Raw genomic sequence first — 22,862 nt, 5'->3', positions numbered from 1 at the left:
CCCAGGTATCTCTGGGTAGTTGTGTCTCCAATTCTAGCTTGCCAGTGTCCTGAAGAGGCTGTCTCCCCACAGACCGCTCCTTGATTCTGATTTAATACCTTTTACCTCCATGGTTCTAATATGTCTATAAGCACAGATCCATTTCCCTGAGATGGGACTTCCACTCCTTAGCTGGGGTTGTTTATCAGAGTGAAATATAGAGATCGTTTGCTTGTAGACCCACCCCAACCACAGAGTGGGGTAGCAGAGAGAGGAAGAGGGCCCAGGAGGGAAGGTAAAACGTTAAGGTTCATGGGGCATACATAGGAAAAAGATCGAAGTCTTTAGTCATCATAATAAAATATTACCTTACTTCTTGAGATCCCACTCTAAGCCAGAAACTGTGCTACCAACTTTCCAGTTGTCATCTCCAAGTCTCACACAGTACTCCAATGGAGGTCTCATTACCTCTGGCAGATGAGAAACAGGTTCAGAGAAGTTGAACTTGTCCTTCAGATGTGTGCGTAAATGCCTCTGCATATGTTCCCGTAGGTTCTGGCCTTCCCCTATCAAAACATTCAGTGCAGTTTACTGATTTTCCCTATTGTCTCATCCATTAAATTCTCAGCACTTTGAGGGTGGGATCCATGCCCATTTTACTTGCTGTTATATATCACACCCAGGAGTAGATGCAGAGTGGATAAATGTTTGTTGAGAGAATGAAAGGAAGGAGGGAATGGAGGGAGAGAGGGAGGAAGAAAGGAAGCCTAAGCTTGCTCAAGCAATAAGTGGTATCACCTGACTATCCTTCAGCTTTCTCCTATAAGCCCACAGTTCACAGGGAAGGCTGGGGAGATGGAAGGAGACTGTCCATTTGTTTTCTCTGAATAAAGAGATGACTACACAAAATCATGTACTCCCAGGGGCCACAGCAGGACCTTCTGAGGATGTCTGTGGTTATTCTTTTCTTCCTCTGCCTCCCTCACTTGTTCCCAAGATGGCCCCTCTTTTCTCAACTCGTTTATCATTTCCTTGACCTAGGCAAAACTTGCATTCAAGAGACATTTAGTAAATATTTACTCATTGATTCATTCAGGCCTCAAATACACAACTCCAGCGTAGCACAGTTCAATTACAGCACCTGACAAAGCTTTCTTTCTTGACTTATTGACTTGCTTCCAAGAGCATTAAATATTGGTTTTACAGCACACATGTGGAAATACCATCTACAGTCATTGAACCTATCTGTAAATAGACTCACCCAAGTCTATCTGGAGTGTCATTTAGGATGTTCAGAAACCATCTAGAATAACATGAAGGGAGGCTTCTAGGAAAGCAGGCATGGAGTTGGGATAACACACTTAGTGAAGTAGTTGTAAGAAGCAGTCTTCAGAAATTGTTAATTCCTCTCTCAAAGGACCTCCCTACTACAGTGTGTCTCCTGCCTGGCTGCATATTTGAATTATTGGAGTTTTAAAATGTAGGTTTTATTATTATATAGGTATGGCAAGGTCAACAGATCAGGAGATAACTGCCATTGAAAAGATAGTTTGTTATATTTCTAGATCCCAAAAGGAGGGGACTCATGCCATGGGGGCCACACAGGGAAGCGCCAGATTTAGTCAGGAGAAAGGGTGGGGGGAATCATGGGCAAGAGCCTTTTTTACAAGTGAGGCAGGGTAAGCAGATTTAGGATTGGCTAGTCTGCATAATTTCAGCGGGCTCCGGGGCAAAAGGGCTGTCTGTAGTTGTCTGGTACCTGGCCCTAAGGTAGATTAGGGCAGGTGGATAATGGCCTCCAATGTGAGAGCCCCTATAAAGGAGGTGGTTGGGGCATGGGCTCTGGATTTGTTAGTTTGCACATGAAAGGTGTGTTCACAGGCAGGTTGTTTGCCATCTCTAGGAATTAGCTTACCCTGGGAGTGGCAGTCCTTCCAGGATCAGCACGGCCCCAGATGTTAAACCATCAGAATATAACTGGTTGGGGGAGGGACACTATTAAAAAGTTGTGATGCTTACGCCCTATCCTCTAGAGATTATGATGGAATAATAATCTGGGGATAGAGACTGGGAATTGGTATTTTTCAAAGCTCCACTGGTGATTCTAATGTGCAGCTAGGATTGTGAGCCACAGCTAGCGTGTATGCACTCAGAGTTCCATGTGTTTCATTAATTAAGGAACATGTCCTTTGCATAGTATACTAGGTTTGCAACAAATCATGGATGCCTAAGAACTAGTTTATCAAGTTGCTTTTTCTTTCATTTCAGGCCTCCAACCAGGGACACCTTCCATCCTCCTCCTCCTGTTCCACCCAGAGGTCGTTGATTCCACCTCCTAAGACCTGCCTACTTTAGGACTTTGAGACTTGCAATTTTCGGCCTGTTAATGATGTCTTCATGTTGCGTTTGACGGCACAACTGCTGACCTTAAGACCCACTCTCATTGCTGATATTGTTGCAGCCCTGCTGGTTTGGGCTTTCCCTTGAAGAAGATATTATTAAGGCAAGAAGAAGTGAAAAACTAAAGACTTTATTCACTATCACCAAGTGTATTGATGCATATCCTCATTTGCCAAAAGGATGAAGACTTAATTGGAATACTTACCTCTAATTTGGCCTGTCAGAAGCCTAAAAAGATTGATCAGAAATGTACTTTACAAATGATTTTACTGAAATGCACTTATCTTAGGCCTTACTTATTTGCTAGTCCAGCCTAATTTCTAGAAGTGGTTATGATTTAAGAAAGTATTCAAGTAAGAAGATATGTCCTAATTTTTAAATGATTCTTCAACTTTTCTGTAGATTCAGGAGGCTGTTTAAATGTCAGGGCTGGAAACAAACTGAAAAAGACTTTAGAGAGGGATTAGTCCTAACTCCTCTTACATAAAAGGCAAATCTGCGATTCCGCAGAGGTCTGGAAGCAAGAGTTTTCAGTTGGTTAGAGGAAGAGGTGGGTCTAGAATCTGGGATACTGTTCCAGATCACCACAATTTCCATCTGCAAATAGCCAAACCCTCTCCCTTAAGAAGTGTCCAGTTGGAGAAGTTTGGTCAGTGACTGACTATTGGCCTCCTAGAAGTTTCCTTCTTACATATCTCCGAGATACTGCACTATCAAGTATTTTTTTCATTTGAGCATTTATACTTCAGTATGCTTTCAAAATGATAATGCTGCCAAGGAACATCTAAAAATAGTTGGGAACCAGAAGCCCAGGATACCAGGGACCCCATTTATTGCTCTGCAGACCTTTATAGGTCTTAGTTCTGGCCATAAGGAAAGAGGAGGAACTTTGCCTTTTTCTCTGCTGAGATGTCAGAAGAGGAAGGAAGAACCTAAAATAGAAATAGTTATCTATTTCCTTATACACCTATTATTACCACTAGGCTTGGGAAATCTGTTTGTGTAGAGAACATAGAGCCTTAAATATGTCATTAATTTTGAGTCCCTGGCACATAAATCTACCTTCAAAGCACAGGTCCTTAATTTGATGCCTAAACATACACTAAAATTAGTATCAGGTCTATTTCTTTAAAAAATATCAGAAATCTGGTGGTTTTCCAGGATATTATTCTCCATCCCACACAGTTATATAAAAGCCACACTATTAGTGATTCATTTAAGTACAATTTTATTGGGTCCTTTTCTAATGATTAAAAGTTCTTTTTCAATCTCATTCCTCAGTCCAGCAAATAGGGACTCTTAGTGAAGTTAATAGCTTCTGGGTCTTGGGTTTTTTTCCGACATAAAATACACTATTGGCCATGGCCATTAAGACAGTGTTTGTGCAAATTACCTACCACAGTGCCTGGCACATGGTAACCATTCTGCAATGCTCCCTTTATTCTCTTTATTTGGGAGAAATAGGGTAATGTAAGGTACAAGGAGAACAAGAAATTATTAATGTTGGTATGATTGTCCTTCCTGTTATTTATAGACAGTCTCCATCTTAAGCACATTTGATTTTGATAAAAGCTACACTTTTTTTAATATTCAATACCTCTAAGCCCCCTTTGGATGCCAAATTTAGATTTTTTTTCATTCTCTGATTAACAAGCATTTAGATCAATAACATGGCAAAACCTACTGGCAGCCAATGGGGTTAGAAACTTTTATGCACATCACTGTGCAATACTGGAGTATTTTATTGCATTTTATTCTTATATGAAAATAAGTGGAAAACATAAAATTGAAAGTGCTGATGAGAAACTTGTGTCTATAAATGTGACACACTTGAGACACGGATGGAAATGATCAGGAGTGCCAAGTCAAAAGTGGTAAGTCTTAAATACTCATTAGATGTTCACTGAACATCCAAAATGATTGGTTCTGTGTAAAAGTAAAAGAAGAAAATGAAAAAATTTGGATGAAACATTGGGACTGTGTTATCAAAGAATGCCTCTAATGATGAGGTGAAATGTTTCATTCTCTAGAAACAGAACCACCCATTATAAAGTAAATTTATTCAACTTCTACCTACTCAACTTTTGTACACATTTTTTAGGAAAACATTATGTAACAAAACCATGGATTTCAGTACAATGAAGATCAGAAACTAAATTGTAACTAGGCATCCAAAAGAGACTATTAAAAAGTTTTCTAAATGATGCTTTGGAAGACAGCTCTGCTGTCACCATCCTTTCCCAAGATCTTACAAGCTGGGTCAATTGAAAGTGAAGTTATTAGTCATATTCACTGCCATTGCCTTTGCCTCTAACTGTACAAGCTACATTGTCCTCCAGGTCCTAGGCCAGCATTGTTCCTTCATCTCATATTACAACTTGTGAGTAGATAACCCAACTAAATACTTAGCAACAAAGTATGAAGACTGAGAGACTATGAACAGGAGGTTGGTGTTGCAATCAAATAATTTAACTTGATATATTTAATGATGTGAATAATCCCTAATGCTTTGCCATAATTAAGCAAAGTAATAGTATGTAAATGACTTCAATGAATATTTTTCCAACTCAAGCTAAGTTACCTACCCCCCCACCCAGTTTTTCTTGCTTTGTTATTAAAAAAGAGAGGTCCTAGTCTGTCCTATATTATCTCAATAGCTAGGAGTTTTAGATCCCTCTCCCATATGCCCCAGGAAATAAGTGGTTTTCTGTGCTCCGTTTTCAAAGAATAGTGTGTGGTTTTGCAGCTGGTTGGCTGAGGAGGCATAAGTAGCAGATTTATTTCTAAAAAGACAAGTGGCTAATTTGGATAACTCTAAAAGATTCATCCTAAAAATCAATCCCCAGTTTTGAGGAATCTGCATGTATAAATATTTGCTTTGGTTTGATAAATAAATAGTGTTCTGTTCATTTCCAAGCAAGTTATTAAGAATATAAAATGGTCTTCCTCATTCATTCCTGATGGCCAGATACTGTGTTCACCAGGGTGGTGAGATGAGTAGGAGGTTGAAAGATGCATTTTGAATTCTGAGACACAACTCAGAATTCGTTTTCTCATAGAAACTGTAATAAATAGGTTCCCAGGCTAGCCCACCAAAGTGCATTTAACCCACTATATAGGAGAAAATGTCTTAGCTAACTCGGTAGTAAGAGTTAGCATGGTGTAGGGAGAGAGCATTGGCTTGGAAGTCAGGAAACCTGGATTTTATTTTGGTCTGCTACTGACTTGCAGAGTTCGTATAACTTGACTACCCGGGGTCTGTTTCATCATCTATGAAGTACTATGAAGTAAAGAGTTTTGTGTTTAGTAACACTCTGGGTCCCTTCAACTCTGTTAAGTCTAAGTCTAAGGCAAGGGGTGGGGAATCCCTCATTCTGAAGAAGCGGGGTGGCAGCCTTCCTGGAGTCACCACCTAATTGGCAAAGGATGTAATTTGTGGCAGCTGCTGTTGCTTGCCCTGTATCAGTGTTGTAACAGATCAGTTAAAAAAATATGTGAAAAACAGTAAAATGGAAACCATACAAAGAAATTAATAGCCTCAGTTGCTCTTCAGTCTAAGAACCAAATGTTTTAAGTGATTGCTTTTTAGAGAAAGAACTCAGAACAATTATGAAGTTCTTCAGTATCTAGAACATTTCAACTAGAACAGAAAAGGTCGAGGTGGAAGTGGTAAAACAGCAATAGAAGGACTGCCCACCCCAGAAGTAAATAACTAGCAAGACAAGTTGAACAAAGTAGAAAGAAGAAATAGAATTCCAAAGAAGAGGTAGCTGAGGATGGAAACCGGAAGATATGTTGTCATCTGTAGACAAAGGCTTTTGACGATCATGTTTATCAAGGAGAATAAAAGATTGAAATTGTGGTTTTCTGGATCATTTACTGGTCATAAGCTCTTTAACTAATTGAGTCTTATTAGAACTACCATAAAAAAGAGGCTGTACAGCCATTTGGGGGGTTTCCTTTTATTGGCATTTTTCTCCCCATCCATTTTGGTGTCAGGGAATGAGGTCATTAATCTAGATGAAGAAACTGGTGAAATAAGACATATCAATGATTTTCACTTCCTAGTTTGGCAGAAGAGCTCTGGTTTTGATGGTGCCCCTGAGTCCCAACTGTTTTTGAGCCTTGAGGTTATCAGGTTCCAAGGATCTTTGAAGCCACAGTCCTTTTCCTCTAATCAGTTACTTTATCTCTTATTCTTTCTTTCCATACCTACTGTTAACAGACTCTTATCACCTGAAGCCATTTATTATCATCATTTCCTAGTACCTACCAGAGTTCCTGGCACATAGTAGATGCTCAGTAAATAGTTGTTGAATTAATGGCCCTACATGCTCTTCCCTCCATTAAACTTTCCCACACACTCCACCAAAAGAGGGTTTCCTCCTCTCTCTTTGCCCGTTGTTCTCATTGCTTGTCGAACATTTGCACAGTTGGGCACATTTTGTGCAGTTTTTGTGTGTGTGTGTGTGCACCGTTATGCCTGTTCTCTGTCGTGTGTGTAATGTTTCCTGGTTTTAAGTCTATGCTCCCCAAATGAATACTTTATACTTTTTCTTGTGTCCTCCCCACTCCCAGTGCTCCCCACAACACCTAGCAAATGCTTACTGCCTCAGATCCGTGGAGGTTGGTGATAGATGTTTAAGCAAGAAACTACTCATCCATTTTAATTCAGCACTTACACTGCTTGTTCTTCAATTGCCCATCATCACTCGATTCAAAAGCAGTGATTATTCATTCACAGAGCATTTACTGAGCTTCCACTATGAGTAAGTCACTGCGCTAGGTGCGCTGGGGGATATACAAAGATGTATAAGACGCCTCCTCTGATTTCTACAGCAATTACTGGTGTACGACTCATTCAGCAATTAATCATGTACTGCCTTGTGATGTCTCTTAGACTAGCTAGAAAGTGTTCTTTAAATCCTTCTATGCTATCTGATTTTCACTTATTGAATGTCTATGATGTGAGAAGCACTATCCCAGCAGCTGGGACAGATATAAAGATAAAGGATAGTTCCTGCCATCAACAAAGGTCAAAATGTAGTACAAAAGAGGAAGTGGGGCTAGATGGTAATTATGACAAACATGCCAAATGCTACTGGAAACCTAAAGAAGACATGCTCAGCTTCCTTAGGTCATCAGGCAAAGTTTCACTGAAGAGATGATAATTCAGGTAGGCCTGGAAGGAGAGTGTCTAATGGTTGTCCATTTATTTCCATTCTAGGCAAAAGGAACATCAAGAGCAAAGGCACAGTGGTATAAAACCACTGTATAAACCACCACAGTGGTATAAAACCAGGGGTATAAAACCAGAACCTGGTGTACTGGGGAAATATAGGGATGAAGTCAAGCATGGACAGGGCGGGAGGTAAAGTTGGGGAGATAAATTGGGATCTGATTGTGCAGCTGCATGCTAACAGGACTATCCTTTAGCAAGGAACTTTTGTTTTTTTAATATCATATGTAGCACATGCTCATTGTGAAAAACATCCAAATATTTACAGGCATGTACAAAGTTAACCACTGTTAATGGTTTGAGTCATAATCTTTCAGATTGTTTTCTACAGGTAGACTAATATATTACTATTTAAAATAGCATTGTACTTCATATTTTCAAGTTTTTTCATTTAAAATTCTCTCTCAGCTATATTCCATGACAGTACATAAAGGTCTATTTCGTTTTTTTAAATGACTGTATGGATAGTAGTCCATTAGTAGCAAGAAAGGCTGATTTTGGAACCCGACTGCTTGGGTCTGGTCTTTCAGCAAGCCACCTAACCCCTCTGTGCTTCAGTTATCATAGCTGTAAAATGAACATACTAACAGGACCTGTTGCATAAGGTTTTTGTGAGGATTAAGTGAGCCAAGACATGTAAAGGGTTCTGAACAGTGCCTGGCAGATAAAAATCTTAGTTGTGATTCTATGATTTATTTAAACAATATTCAAGGAGTGTTTTAAGCAAGAGAGTGATATAATCAGGTTTCTTTTTAGAAAGATCCCCCTGGCAGCTGTTGGGGAGGATAAACAGGGAGGGAAGATTGGTGGCAGGGATCCTGTTGGGAGACTGTTGCAATATATATAGTGAGATGCAGAAGACTGGCTGTTACTGGCAGAGGAAAGAGAGGAAAAATAAATTCTTGAGACATTTCTAAGATGCCAAATGCTGGAAATTGTTGACTGCTGATGGCTGAGAAAGACAATTCAACTACAAGTTCCAGATTTTTGGCTTAGAGGACTGTGTAGATGGTGGTGCCATACTCATATATTTATCTGACAAATAAATTTTCTGAGTTCGTACTATGGGCCTGGCACTGTTCTAGGCACAGGAAATACGGCAGGGAACCAGATCTCTGCTTGGGAGAGGAGCTTAGATTCCAAGAGGTGCTCGAGTCTGTGAGCGAGAGATCAAAAAATAATAAGTAAAAAAAAAAAATGAAGAAGAATTTCAACAAGATTGAATAGTAGGGGTCCAATAAATATTCAGTGACTTTAAAACACTTATCCAACCCTGTACAAATGTAACAATCTCCCATGATGCTGATTATAGGAGCTCGGGATTCATTCACGGTAGCAGACGAGTGCCTGGAAAGGGCTGTTTGATCTGACCCCTCAAGCTCGAGGGGCCGCAGGGCAGACCATCACCCCATTTCACAGCCGAGGAAAATGAGGCCAGGAAAAGTGAAGCGTTTTGACCAATGTCACACAACTCGAGGCGCCGGGAGACGGCTTCGGCGCTGAGGTGCGGGGGGCGCGAGGCCGGGCCGAGTCTGCGCGCCGCCGCCCCGGGGCCCAGCGGCGGGCGGCCGGGCGGGGGCCTGCCCGAGCGGGGCCCTCTTGGGGCGCGGACTCGCGCTCCGGGGCGGGGCGCCGGGCGGCGGTTGCGGGCCCGCGTCGCGAGGCACTTCCGGCGTGTGCCGGGGTGGCCGGATGACGTGGCTGAGTCAGAGGAAGAGGCTGAGGAGGCGCGGGGGGCGGGGGAGGCTCGGGAGCGGGCGGTGACGGCGGCGGCGCCGAGGAGCCAGCGGCTGGGCCCGGGCCCCGTGCGTCTGTCCGCGCCCGGTGGATGCGAATCGGCCGCGGCGGCGGCGGCGGCGGCGGCGGCGGCGGAGGAGGAGTCGGTGGGCGGGCGCCGGGCCGGTGGGAGCGCGGAGGATGAGGCCGCTGCCGGGTGCTCCCGGCGTGGCGGCGGCCGCCGCGCTGTTGCTGCTGCTGCTGCCCCGGGCCCGGGCGGACGAGCACGAGCACACGGTGAGAAGCGCTCCCGGCCTGCGCGGCCAGCCCCGGCCCGCTGCCCCGGCCCTCCGCCCCGGCTGGCCCGGCGCGGCCTGGAGGGCACGGGGCCCGGTTGAGCGCCGCGGCCGCCCGAGGGCGCCTTCCGGTTGGGCCTGGCGGAGCCGAAGCCCCGGGAGCTGGGAGGAGGCATTTCCCTGCGCTCCCGGGACAGGACTTCGCTCCCTGCGTGCTTGGGCCTCCTTCCCCGGCCCGGACCTAAATGGCTCCGCACCCCTGGGTCTGGGGGCCCCCGGGGTCGGGGCTCACTCCGCGGCGGGAGTGGGGGCTGCAGGCGGGCCGTGCTCGGGGCTAGTGCCCCCCAGGAAAGGGAGCTGCGGGGGCTACGACACAGCGGAAGATGGATGCATCACGATTACCCGGCGTACACTAACCAGGAAATATCCACCGCTTTATGGTCCTCACTGGCCTTTATTTCTCCCTCCTGCCCAGACCGGATTAAAACCCTGGCATGGGGACAGCAATGATAAACTTGGGCTGAAGAGCACTTTACACGTGTACGTGCACTCAGCCTACACGCACGCACTCAGCTGCGAGGCCTTTCTTGTAACTTTCTCCTCACCCTCTTCTAGCCCTTAGATGAGGCTCCCTTCTCAGAGGTCTCTAACTAGGCAGCTTCTGACGGTAAGGGGTCTTCAGATTCTCAGTCTTCTTGTCGGGCCGGGAACAGTGCGTTTTGCATTTAGCCTAAAATTGACTGACTGTTTATTTAATTGGCATTTTCACATCAAAGCATGAATGTTAACGACTCTTCAGGTGACTTGCACTCGGGGGTGTAACTCAATGGTTTTCAGAATGGTAGATGTGGGCAGGGCAGGAAAGTCATGTAAATTAAAAGGTTGCTTGGCGAGTAATTAGTTTTTTATACTTTAACCTATTAATGATAGGATTTGCATGACAGGTTGTGTATGTACTAAATCTGAAAGATTTGAGGGAGTCTTCTGTCATTCCTGATAAGTGAGGAAAGGAAGCAATTGTCCTTATTTATTCAGTGGACCCTACTTTAGATTTTATTTGTAATTAACCAGACTTTTCTCTAGTCCCTAGGTTATATGGGCTCTTATTTTAGCTAATAAAAGCTCTAAACTTTTGGCTATTTTGCCTTCAATCACAGCCAGAAACTTTTTACCGGAATATATTTTTTTAGAGACAAATCCCGAATCGGTGATATTTTTGTGCTGTATTTGTGACTTTTCTTCTTAAGATGATTTTTTCACCGGTTAAACAGTTAAATGAAAAATTATTTCCTGTTGTTTCTTCTGTCAGGTAACTTGTCCAAAAGTGTAAGAACTGTTCATTTCCAATGGGCAGCCTTTTGGTCAATGGTATTGTTACTAATATTTTTCCAATTTTTTGAACACTTAAGGAAAGTTATCATGGAAAACTCAGAACTCTCTCTTAACTGTAGTTCCACCATACAGATATACAAACTTAAGAGGAGTAGTCTACTTTTTTACCTTGTCTTTTATATAAATTTCTATAAAGAGGGAAAACTATGAATTAAAATTTCACAAATTGGAGATGTATAAAAAGGCCTTAGATTAATTTACAGATTTAAAATGTAAATACCAATTTCACGGAAATCTTATTTCCAAGAACATTTTAATTTTTTATGCCAGTAATTTAATATAAAATATTTGGTGAAAGGTTTTTGAGAGAATATGGTATGTAAGAGGTAATTGCTGGACAAAAAAATTTAGAATCCATTTCATTCATGTCTACATTGAACTGCTCTTACTTGGTTATCTATTATTAAAATCAAAGCAGTTTTAGGAAGGCTAGCACTAAGATACAAGTGTAGGGCTGGCCCCGTGGCTTAGCGGTTAAGTGCGCGTGCTCCGCTGCTGGCGGCCCGGGTTCGGATCCCGGGCGTGCACCCACGCACCGCTTCTCTGGCCAAGCTGAGGCAGCGTCCCACATACAGCAACTAGAAGGATGTGCAGCTATGACGTACAGCTATCTACTGGGGCTTTGAGAAAAAGAAAAAAGGAGGAGGATTGGCAATAGATGTTAGCTCAGAGCTGGTCTTCCTCAGCAGAAAGAGGAGGATTAGCATGGATATTAGCTCAGGGCTGATCTTCCTAAAAAAGTTAAAAGATACAAGTGTAAAATTTAAATGTGTCAGTCATTAATTTTTTTGGCTGTTAGCCAAAGTAATTTACTTTTTCCCAATTTCTTAAAAGTATTTCTTGAAAACTAGGCATTCACCTTAGTCAGATAACAATACTGAAAAGGCTATGGTCAAGTGGAATGTTTTTCCACCAAGAAGGCGGAAGTAGCCAGTGAAGAGAGAGATACCGAAGGAGGAGAAAAATTTTCAAGGGAAGGTTGTTGAGTAGGTGTTTAATAAATACTTGTAGAATTGATTTGCTAATTAAAGAACAATTTTCAGAAGTTACAGTTTGCCCTTTAGAATAATCTCTGTGAAGACAGTTTCCAGATAGAAATAATAACTGGTAGGGCTTTTGTAGCAATGTGTGCTAGGTATTGTTCTAAGTACTTTACATGTATTAACTCATATTTTAAACATATATTAATAACCTTGTGAGGGGGGTGTATTATGTCCTCTTTATAGATGAGGAAGCTGACACCAGAGAGATTGTTATTTGCCTGAGGCCACACAGCCAGTAGGGGTGGAGGTAGGATTTGAACTCAGGCACCTGAATTAATAGTCTTCTACACTTTCATAGGCTATGCTCTATAGCCCTTTATCCTAAAAATAGGACAGTAAAACACTTGGTGTTAAATTGAGTAGGTCTCTTTATTGATAGTATTATTAAGTGCTTAAATGTTTGGATGAGTCTTGCTCCATAATGGGTTGGTTGTTACTGAGGAGGTGTTTGGTTTCGCCCTAAAGAGGGATAGGCCAACTTAGTGGGCGTGTGACCTGTGCAGTCACATAATATGTGCAAGCGCATAAAGACTGTGCTTGGAGGGCCGGCTCCATGGCTTAGCGGTTAAGTGCGCGCGCTCTGATGCTGGCGGCCTGGGTTCGGATCCCGGGCACGCCCCAAGGCACCACTTCTCCGTCCAACCCGAGGCCGAGTCCCACGTACAGCAACTAGAAGGATGTGAACCTATGACATACAACTATCTACTGGGGCTTTGGGGGGAAAAAAATGAATAAATAAAATCTTTAAAAAAAAAAAAAAAGACTGTGCTTGGGGGGCCGGCCCCGTGGCATAGCGGTTAGGTGCTCATGCTCCACTGCTGGCGGCCTGGGTTCAGATCCCGGGCGGGCAGATGCACCACTTGTCAAGCCATGCTGTGGTGGGCGTCCCACATAAAGTGGAGGAAGATAGGGACAGATGTTAGCCCAGGGCCAGTCTTCCTCAGCAAAAAGAGGAGGAATGGCAGATGTTAGCTCAGGGCTGATCTTTCTCACAAAAAAAAAAAAAAAAGACTGTGCTTGGTTTAATGCTCTGCTGTCACCATCTTGAAATTCTTAATAAATTTTGAGCAGGAGTCCTGCATTTTTCTACTGGGCCCCACATTATGTAGCTGGTCCTAAGACGGAACATCTACTTTATGCAGTTCCACAAAGCTCCTTATTTCTCTTACTTTACCTACTGAATTAGGATTCAGCTGACCATTCGACTCATATGGTATTTTTTATGTGCTTATTTATCCAAAGCTCTTTTAATAATCTCCGGAAATTAATGAGAAGGAAATGTGCTGTTGACTTCTAGACTATATAGACATCTAGAATATGTAAAGATGTGTTCCTTTCAGTCTTTTGAAGTTGAATCATATGTGGATTATAGGGCATATTGTTTGAAATAAAAATTAAAGAACACTTTCATGAAAGACTGGCTTTTAATATGTGATTGAAGGGTCATAAAAAGGACTCTTTAGAGTGAGTGGAAGATGTATAGGTGTGGTTTGTGCTTATTTGGTTTTCTGAAACTGAAGCTCTTGAAAGCATCTAGAGTTAGATACCATGTCTCCTAAGATTCCAGAGGACTCATTAAGATTTCAAATTGAGAATCATAGAATTTTAGAACTAGAAGGACTTGAGACCATTGAATCCACACGCTCATTTTCCTACTGGCCTGAAGAGGCCCAGTGACTGGCCCAAGGCCACGGAAAGAATCTGAGCTTCTTGACCTCTAGTCTGTGCTTTTTCTATCCCTCGCGTACATATGATTTCCATAGTAATACTATGTAAAGGTGTCAGCACCGAAAAAACAATAATCGAGGGCACATGACTCTTAAAGCATTTTATGGTTTGCACTCGAATTTTTGTGGGTTCTGTTTCCTCAAGATCACAGAGTCCAATTTTTTCTTTTGGTCTGTTACATACAACAAGTGGTGTTTAATCAGTGCTTGTTGAGTGACTTGAGTAATTAAGGAGCTACTAGGGACAAGAGTATGCGATGTTGGAAGCAGGAAACCTTATTACTTAAAGCACAGTGAACAGACCCAGCCCGTTGTTCATTTAAGATGCATAGTCTTGGGGATGCCTGTGGTGATTTAGGGCACCTACCTAGGCTAAAATCCCATTTCTTTGTGGCCCATTGTACCGCTGGTAGGTAATGTTGGAAGGACCTGATCTGTGCCTAGGATAGCCTACTTTCGGCCTCTGCCATAAACATTTATTACACCACTGAGTGATTTCAGAAAGGTTTTGTTTGCTTTTCTTTGGCAAATGGCAGTGTTTGTCTTTGTCTCTCTTGGGAGTGGGGGAACTCTTAAAGCTTATTTGATGATTTATCAAAAGAATAAACTTTACTACAAGTGAATTTTTGAGTATTCTAATATAGATCTGGTTTTAGGAAATGCCGTAATTCATTGTCCTATTTTCAGCTGTACTCTATGGTAGACTAAAAGTTTATTTAGGTACAAAGCTATTTTGAGAGAGAGAGCGGTTATCTCAAGAGACTAGCCAAAAATAGGCTTGTAATTTATTTGTATTAGAATTCTGATGTATGTGTTTTAAATTAATAACTAAAAGGCATTGGCATTATGATTTCTGAAACATTTTCAGAACTGGATTTTGCTTTCTCAGATACGTATTTTAAAGCAAACACGTTTCTTTTTTTCCCTCATGCTATAAAAATGATGGCATTTGGGTGTTTGGCATTCTGAGCCCTCAGTCCTTTGCCTGTCTATATAAAGTCTGATTTCTTCATTCTGATTTTATAAATGAGTACATCAGTAACTTTATCTCCTAAAGTGTTCCTCCTGAGAAAAATTAGTTCATGATCTGTGTTAAGAGGGAAACTTCTGTGTCCCCCCTTCCCCAGCACATAAACAGTATTTTTTTTTTTTTTTGTGAGGAAGATCAGCCCTGAGCTAACATCCATGCTAATCCTCTTTTTGCTGAGGAAGACCGGCTCTGAGCTGACATCTATTGCCAATCCTCCTCCTTTTTGTTTTTTTTTTCCCCAAAGCCCCAGTAGATAGTTGTACGTCATAGATGCACATCCTTCTAGTTGCTGCTTGTGGGACTCGGCCTCAGCATGGCCGGAGAAGCGGTGCATTGGTGCGTGCCTGGGATCCGAACCCGGGCCGCCAGTAGTGGAGCATGCGCACTTAACCGCAAAGCCACCGGGCCGGCCCAGCAGTATTTAAATAAGAGAAGTCCCACATTGGTGACTTCTTGAGAATAAAGGTCATTCCTTTTGAGATTAGAGCACAAGCAGCTTCTTAGGAAGGTTTTTTTCTTTAGGGCAGATTAAAGGCTGAAATGAAAAAGTTGTTCAGTATTCAGTACTGTCTTTCATTGCTTTGTACAACTGTATGTTTTTCATATTTCCTTCATTTAGTTTTTGCTCTTTAGTTAATGACACTGACTAGGGATTAGCAAAAGTACAGTACTGAATTTGTAAACTTGATACTAATTAGTTATATGATCTTGGATAAATTACTTAACATCTCTGTTCTTTAGTTAGTTTGTTTTAATCTGTAAGACGGGGAAAATAATAGGATCTATCTTATAAAGTTTTGAGAGGATTAAAGGTTCGTGTAAAGACCTTAGAACTATGCCTAGCACATGGTATGTGCTTATTAAATGTTAGCTAATGATACTGTTACAAAAGATGGTAAGCTCATGCATGTTAGGGATTGGTCAGTTAAGATTTTACCTGAGGATTTGAGAAAGGAGGATTTGAGCAGTTCTGAAGGACAAATAGAAATTGGCTAGGTGCATAGAAGGAGGGCATTATAGATTTGGGGGAATGGCTTAAGAAACAAGGTGGAGCAGGAAAGGAAGGGAAGACAGTATTAAAAACCATCTTGGTGGAGTGGACAGCTCAGAAGTTGAGTGTAACAGTGAAACTGTTCTGAGAGCTGCCAAATGAATAGGATGGTGAGGTGAAGAACACAGGTGGTCTGAACTGGCCTCCTCTCATTTGGCTGCTTCCCAGGGAGGCCTCATGGAAGGAATTACCGCCATGCTCAGGGATCCCCTGACCCACTGCTGTGCTTCCTTGACTTTTTTTCCTCCCCTTCTCTTGGTTACACTCTGCAGGTGAGTTATAAAACTCCATCTTTCTCAGTGTCATTGGCCAACTCAGTTTTTCCAAGGAAAGTATTTAAAAAGAGCTTGCTAGGACTTCCTGAAATGTTTTGAAAGTGAATTAGACTAGTCTTTCAGCCAAGGGTGGAGGGAAGGGCCTTACCTGTGCTTTCTTCCCACGGAGTGGGGGAGCTCTGGGACTTTCTCAGCAGCTTTAGGGAAAGGAAAGGGGTTTTTCTCCTTAAAAAGTTGTGCAAAGCCTTTCTTTTGGTATTTTCTAATTTTAAGATATTTTAAGACACATTTTCTCTCTTGAAATGAACTTTTTTCTTGACCTTGTCTTGGGAGCACTTATTCTCAGTGATAATCAAGAACTGCAATGAAAAGTAAACATTTTAAGTTCATTCTTTCTGCTCATGGTCTGCATAAGGAGCAATGTAAAAGAAAAGAAACATTTTTACCTTAATATTCACCTTAACTTTTCTCTGTGTGTGTGTGTGTGTGTGTGTGTGTATGTTTATATATATATGAATTTGTGTACATTTACATATGTATTTCTAGTTACTATGTCAGGCCTCTTTCCAGAAGGAATCCTAGACTACAGAATGATATCCATTTTGTTACAGTACAGTTTGCATCGTGTCATCACAACCCTACTACCCTATTAAGGTTTCATGAATGTTTAAAATGAGTGACTTCAGAATGTGACCCTTAAATTATTTTAGTCCTATGTTTGTTTGTATAAAATAAATGAATGCCCTATTTTAACAAGTATTTATGTTCAGATTTTTGTCTGTTTTTAAAGGAATATGAGTATTAAGATTTATAGAGAAGGTGGTTTTTGTGCTTATTTTCGCAAGTTACAGTTAAACATTTTTGCGGACTTTCTCAGCAGGATCAATGGCAAGGTCCTCCTTAATAGGTTCTCTTGTTCAGCATCTAATCCTAAATGGATGCGTTTTGTTACCTCCCCTTGCTAATTTCTCTAAAAAGTCAGTCATTGCACATACTTCAGACTTCTTTTACTAAGTTGCTAATGAACTTTAAATGTCAGAATTTTTTCATTGTTTCTTCATCATATTTATTAAATACTTTTTGTGTACGTGGTACTATGCAGAGAGCTTGCTGTTTAGTAAAGAGGTTTCAATTCTAATACTAACTCTGGTCAGTGGATAGTGATTGGTTTAGAGCACTGTTTTGAGAATTCTTATGCTATATCCACATCTATATCTATATCTATGTTTAGCAGAAAGGAATACCTTGATTGATTAGTGTTATATGACCATGAGCATTGGATAGAAGAGTGGTGGCATACATATATTTGTCAGCCCCTCAAAATAAAAAGAGTAGTTATGAATGGGGATGTGTGGATATATTCAGACCTGTAATTCATTCCTTCATACATGAAAATTATCTACAGTTGTTTTTATGAATTCACTTGAAACAGCTTATGATTTTCTATATTGTTATTCATCCTGATCCTTCTCTGCCAAAGCAGAATTAATTATTCCTTTATTGTTGCTACAGTAGCCCTTTGTTACCTTAATTATATTACCTCTTTCTTCATCATTAATCATTTACTTGTCTGGCTTCTCTATGGATTGTGAACTTCTTAAAGGAAAGGACAGTATTTTATTTATCTGTACGTCCTTAACGCATAATACTATGCTTGGTACACGTCTCATATATTCAAATAGTGAGATAGTTTTTTATTTCCTTGATGGCCTGGATGATGTCTTATATGAACAAAGAAACATGTGTTATATTTGAAGATGAGGTGATTAGATCTAAGTCCTAGGGTGATGGTGGTGTGAATTAAAAGGAAGAGGCAGATGATTTTGATAAGAGTAGACAAGTCAATGTTTTTTGGAGTACAGAGGGACTTGGGGTGTGAGTCTCCATGTCTGAGAGAATGGTGGTACCATTAGAAAAACAAAGTTGGGGAGATGGATTTGGGTGGGATGAGTTTGGTTTTGGAGATGTTGGATTTTGATTGAAAATGTTTGTTTATTAGTTTTAGATGTAGGACTGAGGGTAAGGATTTGGTAGTTGTGCTAGTTAGATAGCTTCCTCTGTTATATGCTCCATGGGACCCTACTTTATTATAATTGCTTGTTCAGTGTCCATCTTTCCGTTTGGGCTCTAAGCTCCAATAGGGCAGGGAACATGTTCAAAGCTGTGTCACCAGTTACGAACATAATTGTTAGCACATGATAGGCACTCAGTAAATAATTGTTCAAATAATTAACTTCTGTACTGTTAGTTGACGTAAATTGCATTCTATGTTGTCTTTAGTTTATATTGCTAATTAGGGTTACTAGTTTTAAAATTCCTTAGACAATTGCTTTTCATAGAATCTTTGTAATTTTTTTTAATTAATTAATTTTTTCAACCAGGCTTTTTTTTTTTTTTTTTTTTTTGGTGAGGAAGATTAGCCCAGAGCTAACATCTGTTGCCCATCTTCCTCTTTTTTGCTGAGGAATATTGGCCCTGGGCTAACATCCGTGCCCATCTTCTTCTACTTTATATGGGACGCCGCCACAGCATGGCTTGACAAGCGGTGCATTGGTGTGCGCCCGGGCTCTGAACCTGTGAACCCTGGGCTGCTGAAGCGGAGCGTGCGAACTTAACCACTACGCCACCAGGCCAGCCCCTAGAATCTTTGTAATTTTAAACTTGAGGTGAAGGTGAAAGTGAAGTCACCTACTCAGAGTCTGGACCACACTCCAGATTTAGCTACATATAGTATTCAGTGATGAGTAGAGCCATAGATATTTATTCAAAGAAATATGCAGATAGTACATGTCTTTCAGGCTGATAAAGGGAAGATAGAATGATGGTTTGAATGGACTGTGGTGATTTCCTAGTATGGCTTTCTCTTCCTCTTCTTTGATCATTTCTCTCCTCTCTAGTACTTTGACCAATGGCCATGGGAAAGATTAGAAAGGAGATGAAATTTTACTTGTGCTTACTGGCAACATTAGATTTTTGGAGTTTCTGATGATTAACATGATGTTCTGGGTAAGCTGTTGATTTTGTTTCCTCCTTCCTTGTCCATGTTAGCATGGTGAATCATGTTGGTTCTAGGTTTACCATTATTTGATAGTATAAATATTAATTATAAATACACTTTTATGAGCTATTGTACTTTGTTTAAACAATACCTTCTGTAAAACAAAATTTGGAAAAGGTGAATCTGTCTGAGACACAATCAGAGGATATAATTTTAAAATTTACTGAGTTTCATTTTCAAGGTGTGGACGTTGATCATCAGATTAAAATAAGCTTCCAGTATTTTATTTTATAGCTTCCCAAACAGAGACAGGACACTTTTGTTTAGAACAAATAATAAATATTTCCTTAATTTGAATTAGATTTTTTAAAAAACATATTCTTACTTGCTTTTTTTGTTCCAGTATCAAGATAAAGAGGAAGTTGTCTTATGGATGAATACTGTTGGGCCCTACCATAATCGCCAAGAGACATATAAGTACTTTTCACTTCCATTCTGTGTGGGGTCAAAAAAAAGTATCAGTCATTACCATGAAACTCTGGGAGAAGCACTTCAAGGAGTTGAATTGGAATTTAGTGGTCTGGATATTAAATTCAAAGGTAAGTAAAACTTAAGAGTCCTTATAATATGTTAGATTGTAGACCAGGGTTTCTCAACTTTGGCACTATTGACATTGGGGCCAGATAATTCTTTTTTTGTGGGGGGTCTGTCCTGTACATGATAGGATGTTTAGCAGAGTCCCTGGCCTCTACCCACTAGACACCAGAAGCAGTCTCCAGTGTGATACCCAAAAAAGTCTTCAGACATTGCTAATCACCCTTGGTTGAGAACCACTGCTCTAGACTCAAAAAAATGTTTTAATCTATACGTTAAGTGTATTGCATTTAGAAAAGTATATTAGTAACTAACAAAGATTTATTTTGAATATTTGTGAAATAACAGATAATTGTTAATAAAATTATAATTCTCTAACATATTTCTTTCTGAAAAGTGTTTTCTAGTAAATCCTCTAGTGATTAGACATATGTGGTTGGGGAAACCCTTCATAGATTCGTAATGAAGTAATTTCTGGAGGTGCGGGGATGTAATGGGGTATATAGATACTTAAAATTTTTGTGTAAAGCCTCATATTCAAACTTGTACCCTTGGCTCAGAATGTGTTTAGCAGTGTTGTATTGATATACCCTCTCCATACCTGTAGGATGGTGTGGTTTAAAATTTTAAGTCAAAGACTTGTCAAAATTGGGAAAAAATCCTCATTAACTATTTATTATGCAGGTGTCTATTTTATCAGGTCCTTTAAGTGTGTTTATGCTTTTTATTTTCCTCTGTGAAGTTCATCAGAGAGTTTATTTCCTGCCTAGACATTTTTAACCTGCAGAGCAGAAGCCTGAGTAATTGAATTTTTGCAGGATCTTTGATTGGGTGTCTTGATTTTTGAATAGAGCATGGATCTTGTAATCAGAAGCTTTGAATTTTAATCCTATTTCTTTTACTGAATTTTAATCCTATTTCTTTTACTGTATTTATTTTAGTAAAGTTGTTTACTCCAATTTTGACTTTATTGTCTATGTGTATAAAATGAACAGTAACTGACCTCTGGTATTTTTAGCACTTCTAGAAGGAGGATGTGAAATGAGATGTTTTAAAGATAATGTTTAATTTTGATTTGTTAAATTTTATTCTTGTTTTTAGAATATTTTTTGTTATTGCTGTTGAAAATAAGTGTATAAATTTGCATTCTTTTGTTTTTCCCATAATATTCCTTGGGGCTTAATTATAAAATCAAGTTGTAAATTTAAACCACAGTGACCTGGCCTATAACTTTATGAATTATTGTAAACATGCCCTGAGGCTTGCGTTTAATTTAGTCAGGTAATATAAATATTTAATCACGAATAAAGAGAAAACAGACTAGAATATGTGATCTTTGAGAATTTCAATACTACATTATTCACACACTTTCTCCTTTTCCATATTTGGTGCACATTTCTTGTTTATTAAAGAGGAACCAGAGAGAATAGTCAAAAACCCTGAGTCCTATCTTGCTACTATGGACAGAGTTCATCACTTTTTTAAATCCTCACCCTTTTTTACTAAAGAAAGAAGGGCACTCACTCAGCTGTCTTAACCTTTCTTCTTTTATTAGTTCCTTGAGGCTGAGATGGAAAGATTATTTAGATAGAGAGGGATGGTTTTCATGGGCTATAAAAGTGAGATTTATTTTCTTTTCAGACTAAACACCTTTAGATTAAAGAACAAGAACTGGCCAGTTCTTCCCCAAGAGTTGGCGGTTCCTTGGAGTCTTGTCAATTCTGCACCTTCAGCGTGGGTATGCTGCCAAAGGAGCTTTGAATTAAGTGGTCCAGATAAAATAGTAAATGCTGGTTAGATTTCTCTTTCTGCTGTACCCCCTTGCTTACCCTGTTCGAAGATAAAGTTGATCATGCTTTGAAAAGTGTTTTATAGGGTTTCCTGGTTGTTATTTATAGTATCATAGAATTTTAAAGGTATGATATGCCTTAGAGATGGTGTCATCTGATTTCCTCTTAGGGAGGCCCAGAGGTGAAATGATTTGCTCAAGATATATCACAGCATTGCTAATAATGTCATGGAAAATTAAACTTTCCTGTCCCTATATGAACTGTAGAAATATTTATATTGTTAATCTTTCATCCCTTAAGTATTTGATTTTTAAAGATTCTTCTGAAGGCATATTTAAATAAGAAAATAAAATTTTGGAAATAATGTGAAACTAGAAAAAAACTATATATATACTTATACATACACACTTACATGTGCACACACACATACAACCCCTTTTTTTTAACCTAATAGATTCTGTCAGGCTAAATAGATTGGTATTGCTTCATAAAATGAAGGTCGCTAAATACATTATTTTAGGGAGCTAGCGATAGTCTTAAGTCTAATGTAGGACGCCTCTCACTTGAGATTTTATGCACAACTTTGTTTTTCTTCTTCCTAGTAGTCTTATGTACTACCACTAGACAAAATACTAAATTGAGACCATTTAGAGAAAATTAGAGAAGGGCAGACTTAAATTGTGTATCTTTGAACCAGGCTTGACTTCATTACCCAATAATTTTAGAGGGTACCTCTGGGAACCTTGCCATTGTGGAGTGGAAAGAGCGTGTGCTTTACAGTCAGAGAGACTTGATGCATCCCAGCTCTGCCTCTGCCTACCTGTGTAATCATGGGCAAATTATTCAGCCTCTTCAATCTCATTTTCCTTGTCTGTGAAATGAGGGAAATAATATCCACTTGATAGGATAGTTGTCATATTCAAATGAGATGATACATGTAGAGCATTTATCTAAGTTCCTGATATGTAGTTTACATTCAAGAAATGGTCATTGTTATGAATGCTAATAGCACATAGTATGGGTCTGTAGTTCCAACTTGATTTTATATTGGCAATTATGAAATATTAAGTTAGTTTCTCGATCGTAGGATTTGATTTATCCTCAGGCTGCTGCACTGGCCCGCTGGGTAGTTTAGTTGGTTCCACTAGGGCAGGGACAGTAGCATTCTTGTTCACTGGCGCATCCTCACCTATTAAGACGTAGTAAGCTCTTAATAAATTGTCTAGCACTTGGGCAGTTTGTGCCTACTCATTCTTTATGTTAATTGGTTCATTACGATCATTAGATGATCTGGAATAGTAATTCTTAACCAGAGGGGAGGTTACTGCCTAC

The 22,862-nt window shown here is 40.2% G+C and overlaps 2 protein-coding genes across 6 annotated transcripts in view; both read left to right on the top strand.

The window, feature by feature from the left end:
• The window catches only part of PIK3AP1 (phosphoinositide-3-kinase adaptor protein 1), a 108,862-nt gene extending 102,611 nt beyond the window's left edge, over window positions 1-6,251 (top strand). For all 4 annotated transcript variants that reach the window (XM_004427894.3, XM_014785606.2, XM_087432353.1 and 1 more), the window contains one exon: window positions 2,248-6,251. In XM_004427894.3, coding sequence (XP_004427951.1) covers window positions 2,248-2,305 — 58 coding nt within the window. In that variant the 3' untranslated portion in view covers window positions 2,306-6,251. The remainder of the gene's footprint in view (window positions 1-2,247) is intronic.
• A 3,145-nt stretch (window positions 6,252-9,396) lies between these two features.
• The window catches only part of TM9SF3 (transmembrane 9 superfamily member 3), a 65,095-nt gene continuing 51,629 nt past the window's right edge, over window positions 9,397-22,862 (top strand). The window contains exons 1-2 of one of the 2 annotated variants that reach the window (XM_087432351.1): window positions 9,397-9,631; window positions 19,550-19,745. In XM_087432351.1, the coding sequence (XP_087288477.1) occupies window positions 9,536-9,631; window positions 19,550-19,745 (292 nt within the window). In that variant the 5' untranslated portion in view covers window positions 9,397-9,535. Of the gene's footprint in view, window positions 9,632-10,005; window positions 10,298-19,549; window positions 19,746-22,862 lie in introns of those variants that run through there. The other variant, XM_087432352.1, reaches the window with a different exon arrangement.

This window comes from Ceratotherium simum, chromosome 6, assembly GCF_057802395.1.
Source record: "Ceratotherium simum simum isolate JZ-2026a chromosome 6, ASM5780239v1, whole genome shotgun sequence".
NCBI lineage: Eukaryota > Metazoa > Chordata > Mammalia > Perissodactyla > Rhinocerotidae > Ceratotherium > Ceratotherium simum.
This window is presented reverse-complemented; position numbering and strand designations above follow the sequence as displayed.